Consider the following 26,652-nt stretch of genomic DNA (forward strand, 5'->3'; position numbering starts at 1 on the left):
AGAACCTAGCCAACTTTGCCATGGTGACATCCAACCTAGCCGAATTTGTAGCGGACCTTATCGATTTATATACTAGGACCCTTTTGAGTCTCAACACATACAAATCCAGTTATGAACCCTCATGATCATGGTTATGGTCACAAACGTGAATCTATAGAATATTTCAAAAAAAAAAACGTGAATCTATAGTTGCTTTTATTTTTCCTTTATATTTGAAAACCCTGTTGATTATCTATTGTTGCTACGATGCAGATCTTCTGCAGGTGTTTCTGGAGAAGAAATACTACTTGTAAAACACATATAATGTTACTCCCTTCTCCCCTAAATAGAGGGCAAAACAGAGTACAATCAATGATACAAGCTTTGCATAAGCTTATAGCCTATATATATGCCTCAGGACCAGACCAAGATACCTCATAAAGGTTCTAACACATCGAACGCCCGCCACCTCCCCTCTGCTCAACCCACGGCCTCGCCGCTGCCAGAGCAGGGCGGCGGCGCTTCCCGCGCGCCCCTGCTAGGACGGTGTTTCAATTGTGCGCACCTCTTCAACGTCATCCTATCGGCCGCCGACTGCTTCAACAAGTGGGCCGGCGCAGATCCTGTGCGGCAAGAAGTCGGATGCCTCCGCCCTCACCCCGCGGTACCAACCGTTGCAGAGACATTCTCACGCGGGTGCGGCGGCTCCGCGCTCCGTCAAACCGATCGGCCCCATCGTGGACCTCTGGCTGGTCACCGTGGGCCACGTCATGGCGTGCTACTCCTTCCACGTTAGCGATGCAGTGATGAAGAATCTCCAGCAGCGGATTGGTCGCCACGGCGCTACACGAGCGCCGCCGCCGTCGTGGCCGGTGGCTCGAGCTCCGGATTTGGTGTATGTGGCATGTGAGGAGATGGTGGCGAGCTGGCTGTGTCGGTTGGCATGGCGGCGGGAGGAGATGGGGCCTGGGGACGTCCGCCCGAGCGACCGACGCCTGGCAGTTGTGGCTAGCACCGTCGTCCTTTGACTGGGAGGGACAGGGCTATGTGTAGGTGAGCTCTTAGCGCGGTGACACATGATGCAACTACGACGACGCGGTGGCTAGGACCTACCCTGGTGGCTGGATCCGGTGCCCCTAGGTTAGAGGGCAGCGCCGGTGGTGTTGCCCATGGTCCGGCATTGGCTCCGACGCGTGACAATATGACACATGTGGCAAGGTGTTGCCCGGATCCATGTGCCCAGCCAGAGGGGTTGGCGTCTGACACAGCTTTGCGGCAGCTGGCATGTCAATGCCCCTCTGAAAGGGTTTGCGCGGGATGTCTGAGCAAAGACGACGGAGACAACATGTTATGTCTCAGGGTCTTGGCCTGACGTTTGTGCTGGGGCATCTTGGGCAAAAGCGTTGTTGAGTTCGTCGCAATCCCCAGTACGGTCTTCCATGGGTGAAAGCTAGATCCATCTCGGACGGGTGGCGGTGGCGTCCCTGACATCGCTCCCTTCCTGAAGGTGTCGTTGCTGAAGTTCGTCTTAGCCATGATGTCTTCTTCGATTGATGCTTTCGCTTCTCATCGTTCAGTATGCGGCTGGATGTTGGGTCTTGCTTCGTGGAGTCGGAGGTGCTACGTTAGGGGATATGGCTCGACAACGATAACATGAGACGACTCCCCTTCTTCGTGGACTAGATTGTTCCGGAGGTTGGGCAAAAGCCAGAAGCGACGCAGAGGATCAAGGTTGGATGGTGAAGGATCAGTGCTATCTCGCGTGGGGTTGTCTCTTTCTCCTTGTTTGTTAGTGTTTGGTTCAAGTCGATTTCCTTTGGCCTTGTGTGGCCCGTTTTGAGAGTTCAGAGTTGTTTGTCTCTTGTGTTAAGCAGTTTAAAGCTATTCGTCTTGACAACGACGTTGGATGAGCTTTGTGTATCAGGCTATTGTTGTCTAGTTTGTTGGTAGGGCCTGTGTAGGTTTTGGAGCCAATTTTTCTAAAACTAGGTCAATTACATTCTTCTTAATTGAAATTGAAAGAGACAGAGCCTATGGCAGGGTAGCCGGCCGGGATACGCGTAATGTTGTTTTGCAAACTACCTGATGTGTATACACATGCATGTAACGGCAGTAACGTACAACGGGTGACATTCTCTAACTATACACTCTGTGTTGCATCGTTGGACCTTGGACGGCGGTCATGCACAACCACAAGGCCAATCAGTACTCTTTTTCTTCCCAGTGTGCAAATTGAATTTGCACAGAGGCCTGAGAGGCTGAGATGCTCATAAACTGGGCAAACTGAGCCTGTTTTCTCTTGTGATAATATGTATCAGTTTTTGCGAGCAGAATGGTACAACTCCATGTAGTCTAGTGCAGGTCTATTCCATGACCAATCTTGCTCCATTACCCTCTTGCTAAGGGAGTTGAACCAGTCGCGGGCATCATAAAACGCGGTTATAGCTCTGAGATAAAATGACGGGCAGGTGGAATAAGAAGCGTTAGTGTGTTACAGCACTGTAGTTTACGCAACTTCAGATGGGTTGTTTATACTTGCCTGTCGAGAGCATAATCTACGCCACTGCTATCAGCTCCTTCGAAACTGAATCCATTTGGCTCGAGGCCTTGTGCTTGAGCCCGATCCTTATCATCGTCGACGTCAAAGACGGTGTCGTACAGGCCTGCAGCATGCATGGAACAACCTTTTAATGCCAAATTGAAACGCAATTCCAACAGAATATCACTAATACATTTTGTATACGGACCTCCAGTTTTCCGAACAATCGGGATGGATCCGTAGCGCATAGCAATAAGCTGTGTTAAACCACAAGGTTCGAAGATGGAAGGAACAAGAATGAAGTCTGCGCCAGCATATATCTACAACAGGATCATAACTTCAGCACCCATCAACTTTTTAATTGTAATACACAGGGCTATTAGCAGGAGATCTGAAACTAACCAAATGTGACAGTGGCTCGTCATAGGTTAAACATAGCTTCACCCGGCCATGGTATTCACCATGCAGCTTACTGGCTAAATTTGTAAAGTCACCTTGTATGCGATGATCTGGTGCAGAACCCAGTAAAACCACCTAATGTAGAAACACACACACATCAGTTCTGAGAAATATGAACATAGTGTGGATGAAACATAACAAACTTGCAATTCCTGAGCAAGAAAAAGATAAGACCTGCCCATTGCGTTCAAGAGCTCGATGCATTGCATGTTTGATAAGGTGGATTCCCTTCTGCACTGTTAGACGAGTGATGATTCCAACAACAGGGCTATCAGTTTGCTGTAATCCAAGCATCTGCTGCAATGCCTTTTTTGCAGCACTCTTGCCCTCAAGAACATTCTCTGATGTATAATGAACCTGAAATAGAATGCAGCAAAAAAGAGTTGAGCCAGAAACTGATCATAATGTTACCTTTTCTCAATCGTGCCGAGGCACGTTTTCATTAAGCAGAAGTAAAGTTTAACAATACAAAGCTTGGATGGTAATTGGTGATTACCGAGCCAAACAACCTGAGCTCACTCGGTTTTTATTACAGACAAACTACTTGGCGACAACGTCTAGCTAGTAGCATGGCAGCAAGCAAGAAAGTAGCCCTTGAACCAAGCTGGCTAAAGAGCATCTTCCTCCAACCCATGTAAATGAAGTATGCCAGTGCCCAGTGGTAGTGGTACAACAAACATCTAATTCAAATTAATTGCGACATAGTTATCTAGCCTCGCATAACCCAAGATGTCCCAAGAAAATTAGCAAACATGTAAGCTGTTCCATAGGATAAAATAAAAAGGTAAATTTAACTAGAACTGCACTCTTGAGGCAAGCTTACAAGTCCAATGAGGTAGTAAAGGCCAAATGTATATCAATAAAAATATATACATGAAAACACTCCGTGATCATTAGTGTACCGGAATAAATCTGTCAGTATATGGATCCCAAATGTCAGGATCAATTCCATTTCGAATTCCATGGAATTTATAGTAGTGAGGTGCAATAGCTCCGTGTCCAGCCACTTCCTTTGAATATGTATCAGAGACCTGGAAGGGATGGCCAAAACAGTTTAAAATTTAGATCAGACAAACAGAAGCACAGCTGATAATTGAAGGATTTGTCCAACAAACACAACAATAAAGAAAACTATGTACACACAGTTGTAGCCTTGTCACAATGTGCCATTGCCTTGCCAATGTGATGCGCTCCAAACTCAAGATTGTGGATGGTAAATACAATCCGACCATTTCCCATCCCATTAAGAGCATACTGTTCCTTGTATAGCCAAGCAACGGGAGCACTTGACCAGTCATGACAATGTATGATATCCTGGTATGCAGCACATGTTAAATGTTCCACATCTTAGAGAAAGATAGCTGCTGTTAGAAATAACTTGGCAAGTACAAAATGAAAGAAAAACTACTGTGTTATTACCATAATATCAAATAACATAATAAACTAACTGCCATTATACACCAGCAGCATGAAAAAAGAGCAAATGTGGTAGAAATGGTAAGCCATGATACTTAAAGTGATTTTTTGCTGAACGATCATGTACTCACAGGAGAAGATCCTTTTTGGAGCAGAAACTCCAGAGCAGAATGACAGAAGAAGCCAAATCTACTCTCATCATTCTTCCCATAGACACATCCAACCCAAAACATGCTGCAGAAAGAAATACCAAATAAAGCCTAAAGTTAAATTGCTACACCTCTCCAAAATTTGTTGCATGGCAACAAACGATAAAACCCCCAAAAAAAAAGAACCTACTTGGAACAGAAAATTTGGATCTTACAGAAAATAGTACAATGTAGCAGAATTCTTTTTTGGCAAAATATAAGACGACAATATTCAGACTTTACTGATGCCACCATCAACACCTTTTACTTGAGCTGGTCTAACAATGTGACAGTTAATCTAAATACATACTGAAACACAAGACAAGGAACCAGTAATCACAAGTAAAAAAATAAAGAAATTAAAACAAAGTAAAATGCCATTTACATATATAAAAATACTATTCAGCCAATGAGAACTGAAAATCAAGTATGCCTGTAAAATAGAGTGTGAAATACTGCATACCCATTTTGTGGTTCCAAGAAGTAAACTGGCAGATCTTCAACCTTTCCAAACCATACTTTTACCTCTGTGCCACCCGAAGCAAAACTTTGTTGGTAGTGTAAATCCTTCACCTGCAACCGAAGGAAGCCAACATAATTAAGGAAATTGATATCCACTATTGGAGGAAAATTCCATGTCCTTGGTTGGGTGTAGTGGTTACATTATATATCTCCTAACCCTAATGGACTACATGGGCTGGACTAGGCCCATAACACACACAACCACATATTAGTCATACACAGTCTAACATCCCCCCTTCCCACATTCGAAACTCTAGCCATGACAGATATTAAGTGTGAACCCGAACTCTAAAAACACTAAGGATAGAAGGTCCTTAGTGAAGATGTCAGCAACTGTGAGGTCGTTGAAACATAGAGAACACGAACAACCCTAACAGCAACGCGCTTATGGACAAAGTGAAGATCAACCTCAACATGTTTCGTGGGCTGGTGCTGAACCGGGTTGATGCGGAGGTAGATGGCGTTGACATTATCACAGCAGAGAAGGGCGCTCATGGTGAGCGGGATGTGAAGCTCCTAAAGGAGCTATCAGAGCCAACATGCCTCAGGGACACCATTGGCGTCGGCGTGGTACTCAGGCTCGACGCTGGAGCGGGGAGGACGAGCTGATACTTGGAGGACCAAGAGATGAGATTGGCCCTAAGGAACACAACATAGGCAGAGGTGAATAGACGGGTGTCCGAGCACTTTGCCTAGTCATCGTCGGTGTAGACGACAAATTCGTGGGTAGTGGAGCGCCAAAAAGAAGCTTGCAGTCGAGTGTACGATGCAGGTACCAAAGGATTCACTTGACAACTGTTAAGTATGGCTCATGTGGGTCATGCATGTTAAGTATCGCTCATGTGGATCATGCATGTGAAGACATACCTGCTGGATAGCATAAGAGATATCAGGTCGGGTGAAGGTGAGATACTAGAGGGCAACGGCAAGGCTCCGAAAGGCACTAGGATCACCGACGAGAGGGCCATCATCGGAGACCTTCGCTTGTATGTCCATCGAAGTCGCACATAAATTATAATCCAACGTGCCAACGTGCTCCAATATATCCGAGGTGTATTGAAGCTGCTGAAGAAACAGGTTTGTTTCGCGTGAAAGCTTTTTTCATACACATGAAAGCTTTTTTCACGTGCCCATATTTCATTAAGGCCCCGTTTGTTTCATTGGAATTGGATTTCATTCTAATAATCATAATTTAGACACAAACTAATTAGGTTAATATATTTGTATATTACCCTAAATCATATGAGAGAGATAGTTATACACTACACTTATGCTATAGACAAGCCATTAGAAGAGTGTGATATAATTTGTACATCAGAAAATTTTCAGCTCTCACACCATGAATTTGAGATAAACTTATATATAAACTTTGGAAAGTTGTGGAATGTCACATTCTAAAAAAATAGCCTACTCCATTAGTTAGATTCCAATTCCTCAAAATGAAGGGAAACAAACGGACCTAAGATGAAATGTGATACAGAATTACAGCGAGAATCCACAGGTGGCAATGAGCAGTGCGGTCAGGTTTGCGAGTGTCAAGCCAAACCAACTGCCCCAAACCAGCTGCACAGAACCTTACACGCGAGGATCTATTACATACACATGAACCTCTCTACATAAATAATATAAAAAAGGCACTGAAGATTAAATATGAAGGAGCAATCATTGAGAATAATCCCACTCGGCCACTCCATTAGATACATGTGCTTTTAAATTATAAACAAGGTTAACTTCATTAAAGTGAAAAAGGCACCACAAAATTGAAAATTGGAAAATAAAGAAAGGAGAAGAGATAGTGTTAGAGCTACTGTGTACTGATTAGCGTAATGGGCTGTGATTGCGATTATGTGGGTGTTGTCTATGTAATGGGCCTAGGTGGCTAGGCCCAACTGCCTCTTTATTAATACATCTCTCAATCCTGGTTAGAGTTAGGGTTTCAGTTTCTCTAACAGATAGATAAATAAGGAAAGAAAAGAAACGCTGGATATTTTACACCAATAGAAAAACTTACACTGCTTAGGATTAAACAATCATACTTCGGCAGAATAACCTCAACTTTATGGCCTAAATCCTGAACAGCTCGTGAAAGGCTTGTAACAACATCACCAAGGCCTCCAACCTGTGTTGATTGATATTGGTAGTTGTCAAGTAGTATCATCATTTGTGTCACAAAATATAAAATGTAAATCTACCTTTGCGATAGGAGCCATTTCCACTGCAATGTGCACAATATGCATTGGAGGTTCCCTTGCAACCGAATCAGACACAGGAATATGATAATCCATCCCATTCCTATTGTCATATCTTCCACCTTCTTCCGACTCAGAGAAAACAAAGTCCATCATATATGCATCCAGGGGAACACTGACTGGGAAAAAACAAACAAATAAATTAGAGAGAACTCAGAGAAGGACATCAGTAAACATTGACCAATATTGGCAACAGTGATTCAACAATGTGATGAACATGAATTCAAAAGGTTTGAGGAAAATAAAAGTCTGTTTTAGTTTTAGCTCGATAACATATGCACATGCCTACAATATCCCTTCTGATAACCAGGGAAGATGCGAGTATTAGATCACATATTTACTTGTTTGTATTTCCTCATAGTTCAGGACTGCGGAGGGTTCCATACATGTGTACAAATAGATTGCTTGTATATTTGGCCCTTACGATTATCACAATACACACACACACATATTATTGGCTCTTAGAGCTACTGTTAACAGTGAGGAGTTTGAAGTGCTGAAGAGTTTTCAAACCCTAGATTTATAGAGACATATCCAATACCAAAATATACCAACTAGTTCAACCATACAGGATAGATTACACAAGTAGCTTAGGGTAAAAAAATACTTTTGAAGGCCACCTAGAAATACTTGATAGATAGTAATATTAATTATATAAAAATTTGTCCATGAAAAAGTTGCAATATGTTGTATTTTTTGCACACCTGTTGTTCGTAAGTGTGAACTATTCTCAGCCTTTACCATCTTCTGTGGTGGTAAGGGACCACTTGGATGAGTCCAACGGTTAAAGGAACCTCTGAACCAAACCTCTGACTTTCCATTCAGCACTGTGTTAGAAGGATTATAAAGAACGTCCACAGTGGTTCCTGCACGTACTTCGAGTGGCTCAGTATACACAATATGTTTTTGTGAGAGCAGAAACGCTCTCATAGTCTTTTCCTTCATCTCAGCCTTCATTTTTGCAGATCTCTCAGCCTATTGGGGGAAACAAAGCAACAATGAATTCGCCTTTATTGACAGTTCTGTAGTTGAAAGAGTGCCAAAAGGATTGCTTCTTTCTTGTTTGATAAGTATCAAGGTTACTAGGTACAACTAAGCATTGCTCCTAGTATATATAAAGTCTATTATGAGCTAACCTTTATTCTTTCGGCACTCTCCCTTTCTCTTCTCTCTTGTTGAAGCCTTGTAAAGATCCTATGTTCTTCTTCCACCCAAAAGATATCATCCGATATGTTATTAGGAACGATGGCATGAAAATCCTGCCTTCCATTGTTATCATAATTCCATGCATTCCCAGGTGGTCCATCAGCAAAAACCCAATCCAACACCAATGCCCTTTCAGGTAATGTAACTATATACATGTCATGAAGTCAAAAGTAAGATTTATGCATAACAGACAAAAGAGCAACTAAACTCCAAAGATCAAGCAAATGACAGATCTTCAGATTCATTCATGAGATAAGTATGTACTTAAAGATACAACCTTCAGTAGGTAACTTATAGGCATAAGGATTTCAGGCTACCATACCTCTTTTATGCATTCAACAATTTGTAAATGAATAGAAAGGGTAACATAAATCCTAAGGTACGAAAAAAGTAACTATGTGTACCTTCTACATACCACCAATCGCCTTCCTTTTCATGAGATTTGACAAGTCTTTCAGCTATTGAGAGTCCATCAATCCAGTTGTTATAACCTCCATGCATCCAAATCTCAGTGTTATGCATTAGTGATCTCGAGCTTCTATTATAGTACAATCTAACTCTGTCTCCTCCTCTGTAGGTGTTAGGTTCTATGTACCATAAGTTCTCAGCATATCTGCTAGCCGAACTCAACATCTGGCGCAATTTCTCTTTCTTCATCTCGACCTCAGACCTTGCTTGTGCCCTGTCAGCTTCCATCGCGGCCCTTTCTTCCTCTCTCCTGTGCCGCTCCTCAGCTTGTCTTTTCCTTTCAGCTTCTTCTGCAGCAAGCCTCTCGAGTTCCTTTCGCTTTTCTTCAACCAAGAAGTCCTCAAATGAGTGTTCATCTATGTCACTTTCTATTTCCAGGAAAAAATCGTTGTGATTGTTATTTTCATAGACAGTGTCACCGTTAAAGAATACAAAGTCTAGTCTGTATGCCTGCTTGGGAATGTAGAGCTTGCAGCACCACCAATCCCCTCTTAATTCGCTTCTATGCATTGTTTCAGTGAAACGGTTCCATCTCCAACCATTGAATGCTCCTTTTACAAAAACGTCGGACTCACTAGCTAAGGCCGACATGCTGCGGTTTAAGTAAAGATCAATCATCGAATCAGCCTTCACTACTTCAGGGAAAACAAAACAGTTGTTCCCAGTCGAATAATTCTCATCAGCAAGCTCTTGAAGCCTCCTCAGTAGCACTTCTGGATCATCTTCAGATACCGGAAGCTCTTCATCTGCGTCTGTACTTATCCCGACATCATCTTCTAACGAGACAGCTTGCCCTTCCTCATTCTCGCTGCTTGCCTTTCCTGCTGCTGATTCAGTAAAATCCTTATGACCCACAACGGCCTCAGCAAATAGCCTGCCTTTTGTTGGTGCATCAACAATTGAACTGCCATGTTCCTCAGAACCAGTTATTGGTTCGTGCTGGCCGTGAAAACCGCCAACTGATTCGTTTTGTCCAGCAACACTTGCAAGTGACGAAGGTTCAGGTTTGGAACTTACTAGAGCACTTATTTTACCACGGTACTCATCAAGTTGCCGGTCGATTGAGTCATCATCCATGGACGCGGAAGGCAACGCTGAAGATTGATTTTGGTCAGCCTCTTCTTCGGTACCAGCTCCGTCCCTTTCTGCGCCACTTAAAATGTCTCCTGTCATGTAAACCTGAGACGATTCTTCAGCAGTACTTGCCTGCTCTGCTGCCTCGCCATAGAGTGACCCATTGGCTCTGCTGAAATCACCTTCATTGTTCCTGCTCTGTTCTATCTTCTTCGTACTGGATTCAGCAGTAGGTCTCGAAGCATACCCTCCAGAGGCAACGCCCTTGCTCTTAGAAGTCGATGCCCTCCTCGGATTCCTCTTGGGATAATCTGAGTAACGCAATGTCAGGAAGAAAGAAAAAACAAGAAACATGAGCTAAGCAGTAGGAGCAGTGAGATTGCTGTAACCAGAATCATTCCTCAAACCTGAACTTGATACCATGCATCGAACGAGCCCGCCTCTCGTAAATCTGCTGCACCTTACGACAGACTGTAACAGCAGACGAAGGTATAAAGGTGTCAGCGTTACGAGCTCCACAACTGATCCTTCGGTATCACAACAAGTTCTGTAACCAATCATTTTGTTTTTCGACGCAGGCTGCTAAACCACAATTTCCCACGGATCAAAAGCTTTTTCCGGAAACCACCCACCAATCAGAATATCCAGCAACGAACGACACGGACCAGAAAGCGAAAAGGAGAACGGGAAAAGCCGTAACTCACCAGCGCGAGGCCAGTGGCTGCAGCGGCCGGGCGCACGACGAGGGCGGGGCGGCCCCGGGAGCAGAGTGGGCTCTCCGCCCGGAGATTCATCTCCATTGCCGGCGGCAAAACCTCCCCCTCGCTCACTCCACCTGATCCCCCTCCTCGGCTCAAGAAAAGAAAAGACCGTCTCCTCTTCCCTCTCCCTTGCTCAGTATTTTACTCCATCCTCCACACGTAATTTGCATCCAAATGCGCAGCTGGGCTGTCTAGACGAAGCGCTCGCCCAGTCGCCCCTCGCCAGAGACAGAGAGGCTCTCCTCCTCCTCGGCCGCTCGATCGAGAGGGAAAAGGTGGCTCGTACTTTTACCGTGCCCGTGCGCATGTGTGACTGCCGCAGTGCCGCCTGCCTGCCTCCATTTTTCCCTTTTTTCGGTGGGTAAGGATTTTGCCGGGGGATGTGTGGATGGCGTTGGGGGCTGCCGCCTGCCACTGTGCGAAGTGCAGGCGCGGCCCCGCGCGCAGAGAGGTGGATCCAAAGCGGCTGCGGCTCCAGACTCTCGACTCGGGGACCCGGATCTCTAGCTCTCTGCCTCGCGATCGCGATTCAAGGTTAAAAAAAAAGGGGGTGTGGGTCCAGGGTTGCGCGACGGACGGCTGCTCTTGGTCGAGGAAGATATGGGAACGGGCCCACCGGCCACGGCATCAACGGAGCAAAGGTGCAAGGAGCCAAGGACGAGTCGTGTTGCTTTCGCCTGCCTGCCGCCTGCGGATGCTGATGCCTCTGCTCGGCCCTGCCGAATTCTGGAACATTCTGCTTAGATCTCACCGGTTTTTAATAATAAAAAAATTGCAATAACACCCTGCCTATCCGAAGGGTAACACTGGTTTAGGGTTATCAGGAACGAACCATGCATGTGAGTATGTGACCACTACTGAGATGCTACCGGAGATCAGTGTTCTTGAGCATATCCAGGCACATGATGCAGGAAATTAGACACGTGGCATCCTGTATTAACAAAAACAGGTTTATGTAGAATTAGTACTAGCAGACAGTGCGGTGTGAGCTGAATCAGCTGATTGTCGAGTGTCGACTCACCTCTGGTTCTAGAATGTTTGTCCAATTGTTCCTTCTCCTTGCAGAGCTGTCTGCTTCTTGACCATCATTCAATAGCTCTAGCTTCTTCTCGCCAGTTGTCAGAAAAAAAATGGCAAATGGATGCAAGTGTTTCTTATCCATCCTGTATTCCGAAGGGAGCCTAAGACAGTGTTTAATTCCGGAACCAGTTTGGATGAAGCGACCTGTCCCAGAGAGCGGTTTCGTCCGACAGATTTTGGGAGCCAAATAATTCAACATTTTGAACATAATTTTCTATTTTTAGAACCACTCCATTATATATGAAATCAACCCAAACAACAAAAAAAAATAGAAACAGAGCGGCTCCGTTCCACAACCATAATACTCCCGAACCAAAAACGCTACCTAAGAGTGGCAAGAAGAAGAACATTCTTTCAAAATCATTAGCTTCCTTCATCATAAAAACTGTGTAGCATCAAAAATATACTCCTACTCATCTTCTCAGAAATATTTCAGTTGTCTATCATCCCAATCGGACAAAGATATTACTAGTAGCATCTAAAAATGGAGGTAGAGTTTTGTGCATGTGTCTGAGCCTCTGAGGCTGAATGTTTTTCATTTACTGGTAACCATATTTTCAAAGGATTAGGAAAGCTTCTGCATTTATACAACACAAACAAACCTGACGAAATCCATTTAAGCGGAGGCAACATTACGTGACATCTGCCAAGACAACATGATATACTGATATTAGAATGTTCTTGAACGTATCCAAGCACATGGTGAACAAAATTATACATGTGGCATCCTATAATAAGAAAATTGTTTTATTTGTGTACTGTAGATTGTAGAACCTGCTTAGATCTCATCTTGTCTAATGTAAATGATGGTATCAATGCATGTTGTAGTTAAGCAAAAGAAATCATAGTCACTGCGTCCCAAATTTTAAGACATTTTGACTTTCTAGATACATTTATTTTACTGTGCATCTAAACACAATATATATCTAAGTGCATAATAAAAGTTATATATCTAAAAAATATAAAATATCTTATAATTTAGAATGAATGGAGTACTTTACAAGGACCAGGACAGCTTCTACATGTCATATCAAGACAAACAAACCCAATTAAACCCATAATCCGAAGGAAACTGGAAATCTGACTATTTTATTCTGTCAGATGCACACTATGACAATGAAACTCAGAGAATGGGAGAATATGATGGTATGAACAAGCCTTTGAAAAAATATATGTTATATGTTTCAGCTTGGCGAACTCCTTTTTTTATCAAATAAAAGAAGGATATAGGCTTGGTAAACTCGTCTCACTCACAATTAGCAGAAATTCAGAATCCTGAAAAAAAAATAATCAAAGAGAAGACATGTTGCTCTGCCTCTGAACGATTTTTTCCTATGTGCAAGTTAACCAGGTAGAGATCTGGTATGATCTCTACTCCTTAGGTTGTATGAGTGGTGGGGGGTAGAGCGCAGGCTGGAAGAACGGGGGCGAGAGGACGCCGTGCTGTCGCACGGCTGGGCACAATGAGAGGCAAGGAAATAATCTCTTCTTTAGATTAATTTCTCGCTGACCATCCTGGTTACAGAGATAGGACTTATATAGTCCCTGATCGAAACAAACTCCCCTAACAACTCCTTATTTCTAGGACTTATCTAATCTGTAACAAACTCCCTATCCTAACAAACTCCCTCTAACAGCTCCTTACTTCTAGGACTTATCTAATCTGTTTGCAACAGAAATTGCTAATAACTCTCTATGCTTTATCTGCGCCGTCCCTTACAATGGGTCGGCCAGTCGGCCTTTTAGACCTCCGGTTGTACACATTGCCGGTCATAACATCTCTCCCTCCCTCGACGAACAGCTCGTCCTCGAGCTGAAATTGAGGGTATGAAGCTGTGAACTGCTGCAGGGGCTCCCATGTTGCATCTTCTGGCTTTGCTTCACTCCACTGCACTAGCACGTGCCATTGTCCTCTCTTCAATCGGGCTCTGATAATCTTCTCTGGAGATGGCAGCAGTCGACCGTTTTCCATCGGTGGCATGGCTGGAGGCAGTAAGAGGGGACTACCCCGAAATGGCTTGAGGAGTCCTACATGGAAGACGTCGTGAATGTGTGTCCCTTTTGGCAGCTCCAGTCTGTACGCCACAGTGCCCACCATTTCAATCACACGGAATGGTCCTGCATATCGTGGTCCCAGCTTCCCTTTAGGGTGGTCGACTAGTGACTGGGCATTTCGATGTAGGAGACGGAGCCAAACCCAATCATCAATGCTGAACTCGAGCTCACAGTGTCGCCCATCATAAAACCTGTGTGCGTGTTCTTGAGCTTGTAGTAGCCTGTCTCTGACCTCCCCAAGGAACAGGTCACGTTCCTGAAGCATCTGGTCCACAATTTGAGTTTCAGCAGTCCTAGGTTGATATGGAACAAGTGGTGGAGGATCTCTTCCATAAACTACACGAAACGGAGTTGTTTTCAGTGCTGAATGGTATGATGTATTGTAGCAATACTCAGCCCAGGCTAGCCAGTCCACCCAAGCCCTAGGTCGATCCCCCGTGATGCATCTCAAATACATGGCAATGGTTTTGTTGACTACTTCAGACTGACCATCTGTTTGGGGATGAAATGTTGTACTCATCTTCAATTTCACCCCTGCAAGTTTGAAGAGATCTTTCCAAACGTTTCCTGTAAACACCGGATCCCGATCACTGACTATGGAACTTGGGAAGCCATGTAGTCTTACTATGCCCTCAAAGAAGGCTCGAGCTACTGTGGCTGCGGTGTATGGGTGATTCATGGCAATGAAGTGTGCATATTTAGAGAACCGATCAACCACTGTCAATATTACCGATTTTCCATGGACCTTTGGCAGACCCTCAATGAAGTCCATTGCAATATCTGCCCATACTTGTCGTGGTACTTCTAAAGGTTGAAGCAGGCCTGCTGGTTGAAGAGCCTCGGTTTTATTCTTTTGGCAGATGACAAAGGAGCGCACCCAATCCTTTACTAGTGCCTTGTCTTTGTGCATGAAGAAGTCTGATCTGAGCCTATGTAGTGTCTTTTGTACTCCACCGTGTCCTGCAGAATGTGCGGCCTCTAGTATTGCTGGAATGAGTGTGGAGGAGGCTGGTACAAACACCCGGCTGCCATGCATTATTAGTCCCTCCTGTGTATGCCATGGATCCCCCAAGCTTCCTTCTTTGATTTGTGCACTGAGCTGCTGCCCTTCCTCGCTGTGTGCACATTCTTCTTCTAGATCTTTGTACAGTTGGAAAGTGGGTGCTGTCAGAGCATAAATTGATTCATTGGTTGTATCACGACGCGATAATGCATCCGCCACTGTGTTAAGTCTTCCTGCCCTATATTCTACCTTGAAGTCAAATCCAAACAGTTTACTAATCCACTGATGTTGTGGTACTGTTGACAATCGTTGGTCCAGCATATATTTGAGGCTAAAATGGTCAGTACGCACCACAAACTGTCTACCCCATAAGTACGGACGCCAATGGCGTACTGCTTGTACCAATCCAATGAGCTCTCTTTCATAGGCTGCTAGCTTTATATGGCGTGCTGCAAAGGGCCGGCTGAAGAAGGCTATAGGTCCCTGGTCTTGGTGTAGGACAGCACCAAATCCTGACCCTGACGCGTCGCAGTTAGGGATGAAAACGGTCGGAAACGATCGGAAAACACTAAAACCGTTGCCGTTTTCATATTTTTTATCGGAAACGAAATCGGAAACGGTAATTCCGGAAACGGAAACGACATCGGTATTTCGGAATCATCGGAAACGGAAGTTCGGTACAAAAAAACATCGGTATCGGTCGGAATCTAAAATACAATCGGTAACCATATCAATATGAAAATATCACAATACAACAAAGTTTACAAATATCACAAAAACACAAGTTCACAATTTTCAATATCACAAGTTCACAATATAACAAGTTGATCACAAGTTCACAATATAATAAGTGGATCACACAGATCACAAGTTCACAATATAACAAGTTGATCACAAGTTCACAATATAATAAGTGGATCACACAGATCACAAGTTCACAATATAACAAGTTCATCACACAGATCACAAAGTACACAGCCACAAGTCCACAAGTCCCAAGTTCGCAAGATCACAAAGCATTACGCAACAAGTACAATAAAAACATTCAGAGCATTCATGTTGCATTATCATCATCTAGGTCTTCATCAACAAGCTTACAACGATGCCTCTGGTCCATCATCATGATCATCATCTAGGTCTTCATCCTACATTTTGTTAAAGGAATATATAGTTAAATCATAGCTAATGTTTTATGCAAAATAGAATAGAACATGAAGGTAAATTAACCTCAAGTGAAAGATTTCTAGCAAGAGCCTCAAGTTCCTCCATTTCACAAACCATATTAGGAATAGCAACACTCTTAGCCTTGGAACCTAGAAATATAAAGATCAATTAGTGCATTAGTAAAAAGTTAATGACTAAATAAATTGTAAATAAATATAAGTTACTGTTATACAACCTTTTCTTGCTCCAGTTATCCAATCTTTGGTGCAGACAAGCGCTTCTACCATGGTAGGGTCAAGGCGAGTACGAAATGGATCAAGTACACGACCACCCGCACTAAAAGCATTCATGCAATTAAAAAGTTAATGATTTAATGAATTCCACAAAGTATTCATGCTCAGCAATGTTAAATGGATACTCATGCATGATAATAGCTGTATAAAACTTTCTCAAACTGGTTTCTTCATCATATTTATATGGCTGGACAATGCATATACCTGTGCCATGATCCTTTTCTGCCTTGAGCTCTTGTTGCCCCTTCACAATCTTATGATAATTTTTCAAATGAGACCAAAATGCAGTTGTTCCTCTACTACTTTCAGCCCTAGCTTTGCTAGTCTTGTTTTTGCATCCCGGATACTTGCATTTGGCCCAAACTTGCTTCACAGATTTGCCATTCTCCTCTACGACAACCTCATACTTTTCAAAATACTGCCAAACATTTGAAGTGGACTTCTTTGCTTGCTTCAATTTTGAAGGATCATCCTCATCCAAATTAATTCCTTCTTCTGGATTTGCACCTTGTTCATGAGATGTTGCAGCAGGTGTTGATGATGATGCAGACACACCAAAAGGTTGAGTTGTATTTGCATGAGGTGAGGATGTCAAGTTCTGACTTTGATGTTCACTAGGTAACTCCAACAACATACGCTTTCGTGGAGGTGAAGCTTCACCTTCACTAGCCATTACAGCGGATCACAGTTTTTACCTGCAATTAAAAATTACGACATTAGAGTAGCCATTAGAGCTGGACTGCTGGTGCATTACAGATTCGTGCTGGTGCATTACAGATTACATTAGTGTGCGTCTGTGCAGTGTGCCAGTGTGGCAGTGTGTGCAGCCCGACAGTGAGACAGTGCTGGACTGCTGGTGCATGCAGCCGTTGCTGAGCATCAAGGACGACCTGCAGATGAAGCTACCTGGTGACTATGGCTTGTGGTTGTGGCCAACAAATCCACGACGTGAGGCACCAGATGACTATGACTTGTCTAGCTCCATTTCTTGAAGGCGTGCTCCATCTGCAGGTCTCTGGTTGTGGCACCAGATGACTATGACTATGACTTGTCTACCTGGTGAGTGGTGACCGTGGCTTGTGGTTGTGGCCAACAAATCCACGACTTGTCTAGCTACATGCAGTATGATTTTTCTGAACTCTGGAGAACACAGAGAACTGGGAACGGTCTGGCCATTTCAGGCGTTGTTTTCAGCCACCATTTCGTGCTGTTTAAGCTTTGGTTGAGTGTTGTGCTGGGACTCTTTCTAATAATGCTGTCGCGGTGACAGGCTGACAGCAACAACGCAGTCGGAGGCGGACTTACACTTACCTGGTGCGCTTCTATCCAATCGAGATCGACTAAACCTGCATCACTCATCCATGGCGGCTTCTATCCAATCGAGATGAAGTGATTAAGGCATCCATGGCGGCTCGGCATCTAAACCGGACAGTCTGCCAGTGGGTGCGCCGTGCGTGCATGAGTGCATCCATGGCCATAAAGCTAGATTAGGGATTAGGGATTACAGATTACTTACTGTTACAGAGAGGAGAGGAGGAAGATGAGTCACGCCGTCAGCCCGTCACGGGATTTGGGGGCACGCCATGGAGCAGTGGCGACTGGCGACCGGCGGTGGGCGGTGGCGGCTGGTGCTTGACTGCTTGCTGTGTGCCGCCGCCTGCTGGTTCTGTTCTGCGAGAGAGACTGCGAGCGACGGAAGTGGAAGACAGGCAGAGACCGACGGCGCCTGCTGGGCTGCTTGCTGCCTTGCTCCATGGGCCGCCCATGAGCCATAAGTTCTGAATTTAGATTTTTACATTTTAGAATTTGGGCTGGGCCATGAATTTCGGTAAATTCCGAATTTTGAATTCGGTAAATTCCGATCCAAAACGGTAACCGAAGAATACGGTCGGTAAAGGGCTGTACCGATTTCGATACCGATTCCGATGTCAAATTCCGATGACCGATTCCGATTCCGAGAAAAACCAATACCGACGATTCCGATCGAAAAAAATCGAAAACGGTTTCCGGAATTCCGAAAAATTCCGAAACCGTTTTCATCCCTAGTCGCAGTCCACTATGAAAGGGCACTCGAAATCTGGGAGCTGCAGTACTGGCGCTGAGGAGAGTGCCTGTTTAAGTGTTTGGAATGCTGAGTCTGTGTCGGTTGACCACTTGAAGCCTTCTTTCTTGAGGAGCTTTGTTAATGGAGCAGCGATTACTCCAAAATCCTTGATGAATTTCCGGTAATAGCCTGCTAGTCCCAAAAATCCTCGCAGACCCCTTGGTGATTTTGGGATTGGCCATGATGTTACTGCCTCAATCTTGCTACTGTCCATGGCCACCCCTTTGGCTGATATTATGTGTCCCAAATAAGCAACAGATGTAGCCCCGAAGTTACACTTGGACTCTTTGACAAAGAGCTTGTTGGTGTGTAGCGTTTCTAGGACTGCCTTGACATGTATTAGATGTTCTGTCCATGTTGCACTGTATATGAGAATGTCATCAAAGAATACGAGGACAAAACGACGGAGAAACCCTCCCAATACTTCATTCATTAAAGCCTGAAATGTTGCTGGGGCATTTGAGAGGCCAAATGGCATAACCAAAAACTCAAAGTGCCCATGGTGCGTCCGGAAGGCAGTTTTGTGGACATCATCTAGGTGAACCCGAACCTGATGATAGCCAGAACGGAGGTCCAACTTAGTGAAAAATTTTGCCCCTTGAAGCTCATCTAGTAGTTCATCGACCACTGGTATAGGGAATTTATCCTTGACTGTTTTCTCATTGAGTGCCCTGTAGTCAATGCAGAAACGCCATGAATTATCTGGTTTCTTTACTAGAAGGACAGGTGCTGAAAAAGCTGAGGTGCTATATCTGATAATGCCTTGCTCTAACATGGTCATGCACTGTGCCTCAAGCTCATCCTTTTGAAGCTGTGGGTACCTATATGGCTGAACTGCTACTAGTACTGTTCCTGGCAGAAGATGGATCCTGTGATCACACCTTCTAGCTGGGGGAAGGCCACTAGCCCACTAGGTGTGGTAAACACTTCCTGGAACTGTTGTAGCAAGCGGTCCATCATAGGTTTTGAATCTTCACTTGCTGCATTGACTGTTCGAACTGCCGGGTGCATGTGAATGTCATCTCGTGAGGAGCCCATGCCTTTCCATAGAATCCGCTTGCCTCGTCTCCAGAAGGCAAGACACAAGTCTTCCAGATCCCAAAGGGTTGGCCCCAGGGTGCGCAAAAACTGGACTCCGAGGATAATATCGAAGGAGTCCAGTGGAATGGCATATGCGTCCATTAGGAAGTCCTCGAGGCCGATAGTCATGCTAATGCTGTTTGGGAACCTGCAGCAGGAGACCTTGTCACCGTAGCATGGAGACCTTGGTTGGGATTGTACTCCAGTTTAAGAGTGCTTGCAGTGCCTAAGTTGATAAAGTTGTGAGTAGAACCCGTGTCCAGTAGTGCTGTGAGAGCATGTCCTCTGATAGATACCTCTAGCTGCATTGTGCCCTCAGATTGAATACCAGTCAAAGCATGCAGTGATATCACTGGTTCTGGTCCCTCAAGATCGGTCTCCATGGCTTCCCCCTCCTCAAAATCAGTGACCTCTAGATAGAACAGCCGAGGGCATCGGTGTCCTCTGACATACTGCTCGTCACAATTGTAACAGAGCCCCTGACGTCGACGCTCGGCCATCTCAGCCGGTGTCAGCTTCTTGAATGATCGTTGCGGCGCTGTACTAACTGCTGTTGGAATTTGTGGCTGTAGTGTCGGGACAGGTACTGATGGGCGATGGGGCTGTCGCAGAGCCTTGCTGGGTGTTGCTGCTGGATGGATGTCCAGGGCCTGGGATCTCCTTTCATATGCTCGCGCTAAGCTCAGCGCTTGATTAAGGTCTCGTGGCGCCATAAGCTCCACATCGATCTTGATCCGATCCGGTAGTCCTGCAGTGAATAGTTGCACCTGCTGCTCCTGGGAGAGAGGTGCTGTTTGGGCTAGCAGATCCCAAAATCTTTCCTGATAATCATCCACTGTCGTGCGAAAGGGTAGTCGTGCCAGTTCACCCAATGGATTGTTGCGAAGTGGCGGTCCAAACCTTTGCTGGCAGAGCTGTTTGAAATGAGACCATGATAATGGCGGTGCATCACGCTGGAGCTGTCCATACCAGGTTCGGGCGACCCCTGTCATGTGATATGAGGCCAGCCAGACCTTCTCCTCTTCTATCGTGCATTGGCCATCGAAAAACTGGTCACACCGGTTTAACCACTGGATGGGGTCCTCCTTGCCATCAAAAGTGGCGAATTCCAGTCGGTGGAAACGGGGAACGCCGACCATGGATGGTGGGAATGGGTTGTTGGGCATGTGCTGTGGAATGTTTGGCATTTGTGGCCGAGGTGATGGCGAGTGCGGCAAGGGCAGTAGGTGGATTGGCAGGGGTGTGGTGGTGGTTGTGTATGCGGCGGCAGAGGTGTGGATGGGCTGCGGGGGTAAGGATCCCTCAGGGACTAGTGTGGTTGGCGGCAGGCCGCCGTACCCTGGCATGCCGTAGGGGCAGCCAGATGGAGGTGTATCAGCTGAGGTTCCTGGATTTTTTTCCATGGTCGTGACGCGAGATGAGATGGAGGACATCTGGGAGTTGAACTCCCCCAGCTGGCGCTGCATGTCGGCGAGCATCGTGGTGATCGACTCCAACGATGGCGGCACCGTGGCGGAGGCCAAACTATCGCCGGTGTTGGACCCTGGCATTTCCGATACCAGATTGGTATGATCTCTACTCCTTAGGTTGTATGAGTGGTGGGGGGTAGAGCGCAGGCTGGAAGAACGGGGGCGAGAGGACGCCGTGCTGTCGCACGGCTGGGCACAATGAGAGGCAAGGAAATAATCTCTTCTTTAGATTAATTTCTCGCTGACCATCCTGGTTACAGAGATAGGACTTATATAGTCCCTGATCGAAACAAACTCCCCTAACAACTCCTTATTTCTAGGACTTATCTAATCTGTAACAAACTCCCTATCCTAACAAACTCCCTCTAACAGCTCCTTACTTCTAGGACTTATCTAATCTGTTTGCAACAGAAATTGCTAATAACTCTCTATGCTTTATCTGCGCCGTCCCTTACAATGGGCCGGCCAGTCGGCCTTTTAGACCTCCGGCTGTACACATTGCCGGTCATAACAATATCAGATATCAGAGAATCCAAGACCATGAAAGCAGCAGCGTTTACTGAATACTGCTAGTAACAGTATCTTCTTTGATCAGAAGACGGCTTGGCAAATTCAGCAAGCAGATCATAAAGCAACCAGTGCAGCAATATAGCTAATGCACAAGGAGTATAGAACACTCTGCAATAAATGCAACAGAGCAAACATAGAATGACCAAATCACCCTACCTAATTATTTATGAAGTGGAGGTAAGAGGGAAAGTGGAGAAAAAAGAATAGTTTGGTGCCGCTCTATTGAAAACCTTTTATTGCTCTATAGAGATGACGACCATCAAAGCACAAAAAAACAGGTGTCAAATCATCCCATCAGTATTACTCAAGGGCATATCGACATAGCTGGTTCACAAGAAGATAAATATTTCATCCCAAACAAGAAACAGTTCAACTAGAAAACATAGTTCTCAATAAGTTTCATGGCATGTCAAGTTCTAACATTGTTAACAAAGCTATACTCAAACTTGAACTTGAGATTTGTTGCAATGGTTATGGAGAAAGCAATAAATGTAAGCACAGCTAGTTCCACTCATGGATTATACTACCAGGAGAGAATAAATTGTTTAGGGCTTGTTCGGTTAGCTCTCAATCCATATGGATTGAGTGGGATTGGATGGGTTTGAATCCCAAACAAGTCAAACTTCTTCTTAATTTTTTCCAATCTCATCCAATCCATGTGTATTGGGAATAACCGAACAAGCCCTTAGACGGAAAAAAAAGTAATAGGCATGGAACAGTTACTAGTATGAAAGTCATGGAAATGACCCCAATACTTTGTGCCTAACAAAAGTAGTCAGTACTTTTGTTATGGCAGGAAAACAAACTGAGCTATTTATTTGGCTGATTGAGTGATTGAACACGATGGTAGTCTAGTAGGATATCAACTACATTTAGTTGGAGAACTTCTGAGCATCAACCTCTGACGGAAAGTACAGCAATGAACAGCAAACAAATAACTCAAGACAGTATTATATTCAACTCGAGTAATGTGTGGGTGGGTGGGGGGGGGGGTAAGGTGGTAGGATGAAATCCCACTGGTTCACTATGCAATTGTTTTTTAATAAAATAACAAGATATGTGTAACAAGGAAAGTAGTAACACTCACAGTTGCCGTCTTTTGAGAAGATGACGTTACGCAGTCCATCAGAAACTGAAAACAGCTAGTATGAAGTTAAAACAGAGGTGAAAGAATGCTAATGATATGAACCATTAATGGCATAATTCGACACTAATAGCACAGGATATACATTCACCTCTACTCAGAGAGTGGACATGTTAGTTTTAGATGCAGATGATGGTTGCAACTGAATTTAAGTAACTGAGTAAGCCTAGGCAACACGTCACTGAAAAGATCATAATAGAAGAAGAAACGGGAACATCCAGAATATACCAGAAATGATAATATCAAAAAGGGAAACTAAAATGCTGAACATACGTCAAATCGTCTAACAGGTGGCAAGCACTAGAATAGCATCTTGAGGTAAAGGAACTTCTAATTAAGGAGTTCGTGCATATCAACAAATAGAGTAGTCAAATATAAAAGAGAAAATGAGTGGTGTTCGACTAAAGGCAACTCTGACTAATCACTAATATCACTTGTTGACGTAAATTCTGAGGTCCTAAGAAAGGTGAGGGTGGGGGTATCCCCGGGAAGAGATCCAGTGGAGACGGGGTGGGCCTGTAGCTCAGAGGATTAGAGCATGTGGCTACGAACCATGGTGTCGGTGGTTCGAATCCACTTCTGAGCGGGCTGGCGGCTCCACCGGGAGGCGAGCCTACTGAAGGAAAGTTTGATTGTTGAACTTCTATTTTGATCCAATACGCCCACATATTTATCTTTAAGTCTCCCTTTCTCTTTTGGGGCACAGGGCTGAGTTAAGTATAGGGATGATCCAGTCGTCGTAAGATCCTGATGGGCCATCACATCCCTTGATGAGTAGATCATTCGTGTCTTACTGGTCAAAGATAAGTAAGAACCTCTTGAAATGGGGAAGTGCAAATAAATAATAGGTCAGTCTTGCTCTCTCAAATAAGGATTGAGTGCCTATGGAGAAGAGATGGGTTGGTTTGATTGCGGAAAGAATAGGAAAAGAAGGAAGAAGGATAGCATATTGACCGTGCTCTGTGAAGTTCAGTGGAAGGCAGCTGGAATCGTACCCAACAAGGTTCTATTAATTGGTAAACTACTTAGTAGCCGTAGCCAACCCCTGATTATAGGCAAGCCAGCTCTTGTATATCGATAAAGAAAGGGAGAGTTTAGTTACGGCACATTTGCGTCCAGCGGAATCGATCATCATTCCCCCACGACCAAGACCCAATTCAATATCTTAATAGGAAGAATATCTCAATAGCTTTCTTCATGATTTGGCCTGAACTGCCCGTTCGCCACATTGTTCTCAACTATTCCAATTCCAGCAAACGGAGGCCGTTAGGTCAAAGTCGTAGCGCGCGCCATGTAGAAGCAGGGCGAGACAACTTTAGCTAGGAGCCTCTTTTCCTTCTGCCCAGCTCCACGAAAACAATGATCGACTTGCATGTGTTAAGCATATAGGTAGTGTTCCTTCTGAGCCAGGATCAAACTCAGATTTAAAATAGAAGTGTTAAAGCATAACGAAAGAGTAAGACCTCGGTCGTGCAAATCATGTCAAGGAGGCCAGTAAATTCCTTTCAACAAAATGCAAGGATTCTTCGGGCGATAGCCGCTTTTAAAAAAAGCCCTGGGTTGTGGACTCAAAATGGAATGGAGATAATGTGGTATGCTTTCCACTATTGGCAGTTCTAGATAAGAAAAGGTTGAGTTCGGCTGGCTCGCTAGGAGGATGAAGTGTCTACTCTGAGTGAAGTAAGTTGGAAAATTTCATCGTTCTTTTCCTTCTAATGTCGAACCGATGAAAGTCGTTTCTATGAAGAAACGTTGAAATAAGAAAAAAAATGGTGGTCATCAAATAGAAAAAAGAAAAAAAAATATTGAGGGCTTTTGTTGCCTATAGGGCAGGTACTCATTGTTTTACTTCGCTCTTCTTTCTTTTCCAATCCAAAAAGTAGAGCAAGGAAAGAAAATGAACACACAAGGAATTCAACTAAAGGCAACTCTGACTAATCACTAATGTCACTTGACGTGAATTCTGAGGTGCGGTCTGGTAGACATATTAAATTCACAGCAGTAAAAAAACTGCATCTGATCATCAAATTCACATGTAATGATGTAACCATCAATTGAATGATCCTAGTTCTAATCCATGTGTCCATGTAAGAACCATAAGCAAATTGAATTCAGTCCATAGATCATTCAACATATCACAAGACGAACTAAACATGGTAGTGTGAATTTTTCTTACAGGTAGTGGGCAACTGGCCTTGTTAACTTGAGATGAGCATGGTAGAAGTCAATGAGTAAGTCTAGTTGACACTTCGTCAAAAAGATCAAACATAATAGTGTGAATTTTTCTTGTAGGTAGTGGGTAACTGGCCTTGTTAACATGAGATGAGGATGGGAGAAGTCATTGAATAAGCCTAGTTGACACTTCATCAAAAAGATCATAATGAAGCTAGAATTATACCAAAATTGTCATCAAACAAACAAGGAAACTAAAATGTTGAGTGTATGTCAATCGCCTGACAGGTGGCAAGCGCTAGAATAACATCTTGAGGTAGGAGGAAAAAACACCTTAAGTAGCAATAAGATGTGAAGGAACTGTTAATTAAAGAGTTCGTACAAAATAGATGTTGAAATAGTATATCAACAAATCATGTGGTCAAATATAAAAAGAGAAGATGAGCAATGGTCAACCATAGGCAAGTCAGACTAATCACCAATGCCACTTGGCTGTCATATTTCTGAAGTGGCATCCGATAAACCATACCAAATTCAGAGTAGAAGAGCAACCAGAAACCGCAGGCATCTGATCACATGGTCGCATTCACGCGTAGCGATCAATTGAATGAGACTAGTTCTATAAACATATGCCCATGTAAGAACCATAAGCTAAATGATCTCAATTCACAAAGTATACAGCATAACCTAACAGGAATTGGACATCATGAATTTTCGTTACCAAATTTATAGTATCTTGTATTACTAAATAGCAAGCATGCCCTCTGTACATGTTTTTGCTTTCACATCCAGATCAGTGCAAACAAACAACGAAAACTTTATAGCACAGTAGCACACTAAGCTAACAAGATAAACGACGAATAGAGATCTACAAGGCTAATACAACAGTACGGCGAGACACTAGTGGGCGGCGACCACCATGTCAGGCGCGTTGAGGAACTCGATAACCGCATCGATGGGCAGATCGGTGCTTGGAGGCGACAGAGCGAAGAGCACCACGGACTTGGCCGCCGCGATCTTCTTCCGCTGGGGGCACCGGGGCGCGAGGAGCCTCGAGGCGGGCGCGAAGCACGGCACGGCCGCGACGCCCTCGCCGTCTCCAGAAGCAGGAAGAGGCGATGAGGAGGACGCCGGCGCAGGCGCATGCGCAGGCGCAGGCGATGAGGGCGGGGGCAGGCGAGTGGCGCGGCGGAGCCTGTCGTCGCGGAGGCGGGCGAGGGCCCCGGGACGGAGGAAGCGGAGGTGGTCCCCGCTGGCGGCGGCGGCGGACGGGGAGCGGCGGAGCTTGCGGGTGGCAGCCATGTGGAGCCCGGATGTTGGTGGGGGTGAATAGGCAGACCGCAGACGGAATGGATTGGACGCTTGTTGCGGTTGCGGTGGAGGCGGGGCGAGCGGGGGGTTTTGAAGGCGGGCTGGGCGAGCGGGAGGCGCGAGCGCGACCTTTGGGAGGGAAAATTTTGCTCGAGGTGCCAGGAGTACGCTGTTGTTTGCCGCGTTGGCCAATGTCGAGTGGGTCCAAGAGTGCGTGGGATCCACATGGCGGGGTGAGATTGTCTGCTCACAGTTTTGGATGGAATTTAGTGAGGGAACGGACGCCCACGGTTCGAAAGGGAACGGCGGCGGCCGGCGTGTGGCGCATCGGCGCGTGGGACGGACA

General features: G+C 44.9%; 2 protein-coding genes, 1 long non-coding RNA gene and 1 pseudogene across 5 annotated transcripts; 1 reads left to right on the forward strand and 3 right to left on the reverse strand.

The window, feature by feature from the left end:
- The first annotated feature begins 211 nt into the window (after positions 1-211).
- Positions 212-2,011, forward strand: LOC103642071 (uncharacterized). Its single transcript, XR_560626.3, has 2 exons — positions 212-1,486; positions 1,557-2,011. It is a non-coding gene; the product is annotated as an uncharacterized lncRNA (long non-coding RNA).
- Positions 2,012-2,034: 23 nt separating this feature from the next.
- LOC100101527 (starch synthase IIIb-1 precursor) lies at positions 2,035-11,447 on the reverse strand. Of its 2 annotated transcripts, NM_001112545.2 has the most exons (16): positions 10,805-11,138; positions 10,508-10,571; positions 8,963-10,411; positions 8,489-8,703; positions 8,057-8,327; positions 7,296-7,471; positions 7,115-7,222; positions 5,045-5,154; positions 4,525-4,627; positions 4,121-4,291; positions 3,880-4,008; positions 3,152-3,334; positions 2,921-3,052; positions 2,727-2,838; positions 2,519-2,642; positions 2,046-2,426 (listed from the first exon to the last, which is right to left on the reverse strand). In NM_001112545.2, exons 1-16 carry the CDS (start codon positions 10,898-10,900, stop codon positions 2,294-2,296), a joined length of 3,576 nt encoding a protein of 1,191 aa, NP_001106015.2. In that variant the 5' UTR covers positions 10,901-11,138; the 3' UTR covers positions 2,046-2,293. The 2 variants fall into 2 exon arrangements, with proteins under 2 accessions (XP_008661280.1, NP_001106015.2); XM_008663058.3 differs by lacking the exons at positions 8,057-8,327; positions 8,489-8,703 and having other exon boundaries at positions 2,035-2,426; positions 10,805-11,447.
- Positions 11,448-15,887: 4,440 nt separating this feature from the next.
- LOC100502208 (zinc finger BED superfamily - hAT dimerization domain pseudogene) lies at positions 15,888-18,129 on the reverse strand (annotated as a pseudogene). Its single transcript, NR_157180.1, has 5 exons — positions 17,973-18,129; positions 16,661-17,151; positions 16,399-16,499; positions 16,227-16,312; positions 15,888-16,144 (listed from the first exon to the last, which is right to left on the reverse strand). The product of NR_157180.1 is annotated as a zinc finger BED superfamily - hAT dimerization domain pseudogene (transcript).
- Positions 18,130-25,683: 7,554 nt separating this feature from the next.
- Positions 25,684-26,401, reverse strand: LOC103642070 (uncharacterized). Its single transcript, XM_008665390.3, has one exon. It carries the CDS (start codon positions 26,295-26,297, stop codon positions 25,896-25,898), a length of 402 nt encoding a protein of 133 aa, XP_008663612.1. The 5' UTR covers positions 26,298-26,401; the 3' UTR covers positions 25,684-25,895.
- Between the last annotated feature and the right edge of the window lie 251 nt (positions 26,402-26,652).

Source organism: Zea mays, chromosome 10 (assembly GCF_902167145.1).
Source record: "Zea mays cultivar B73 chromosome 10, Zm-B73-REFERENCE-NAM-5.0, whole genome shotgun sequence".
Lineage (NCBI taxonomy): Eukaryota > Viridiplantae > Streptophyta > Magnoliopsida > Poales > Poaceae > Zea > Zea mays.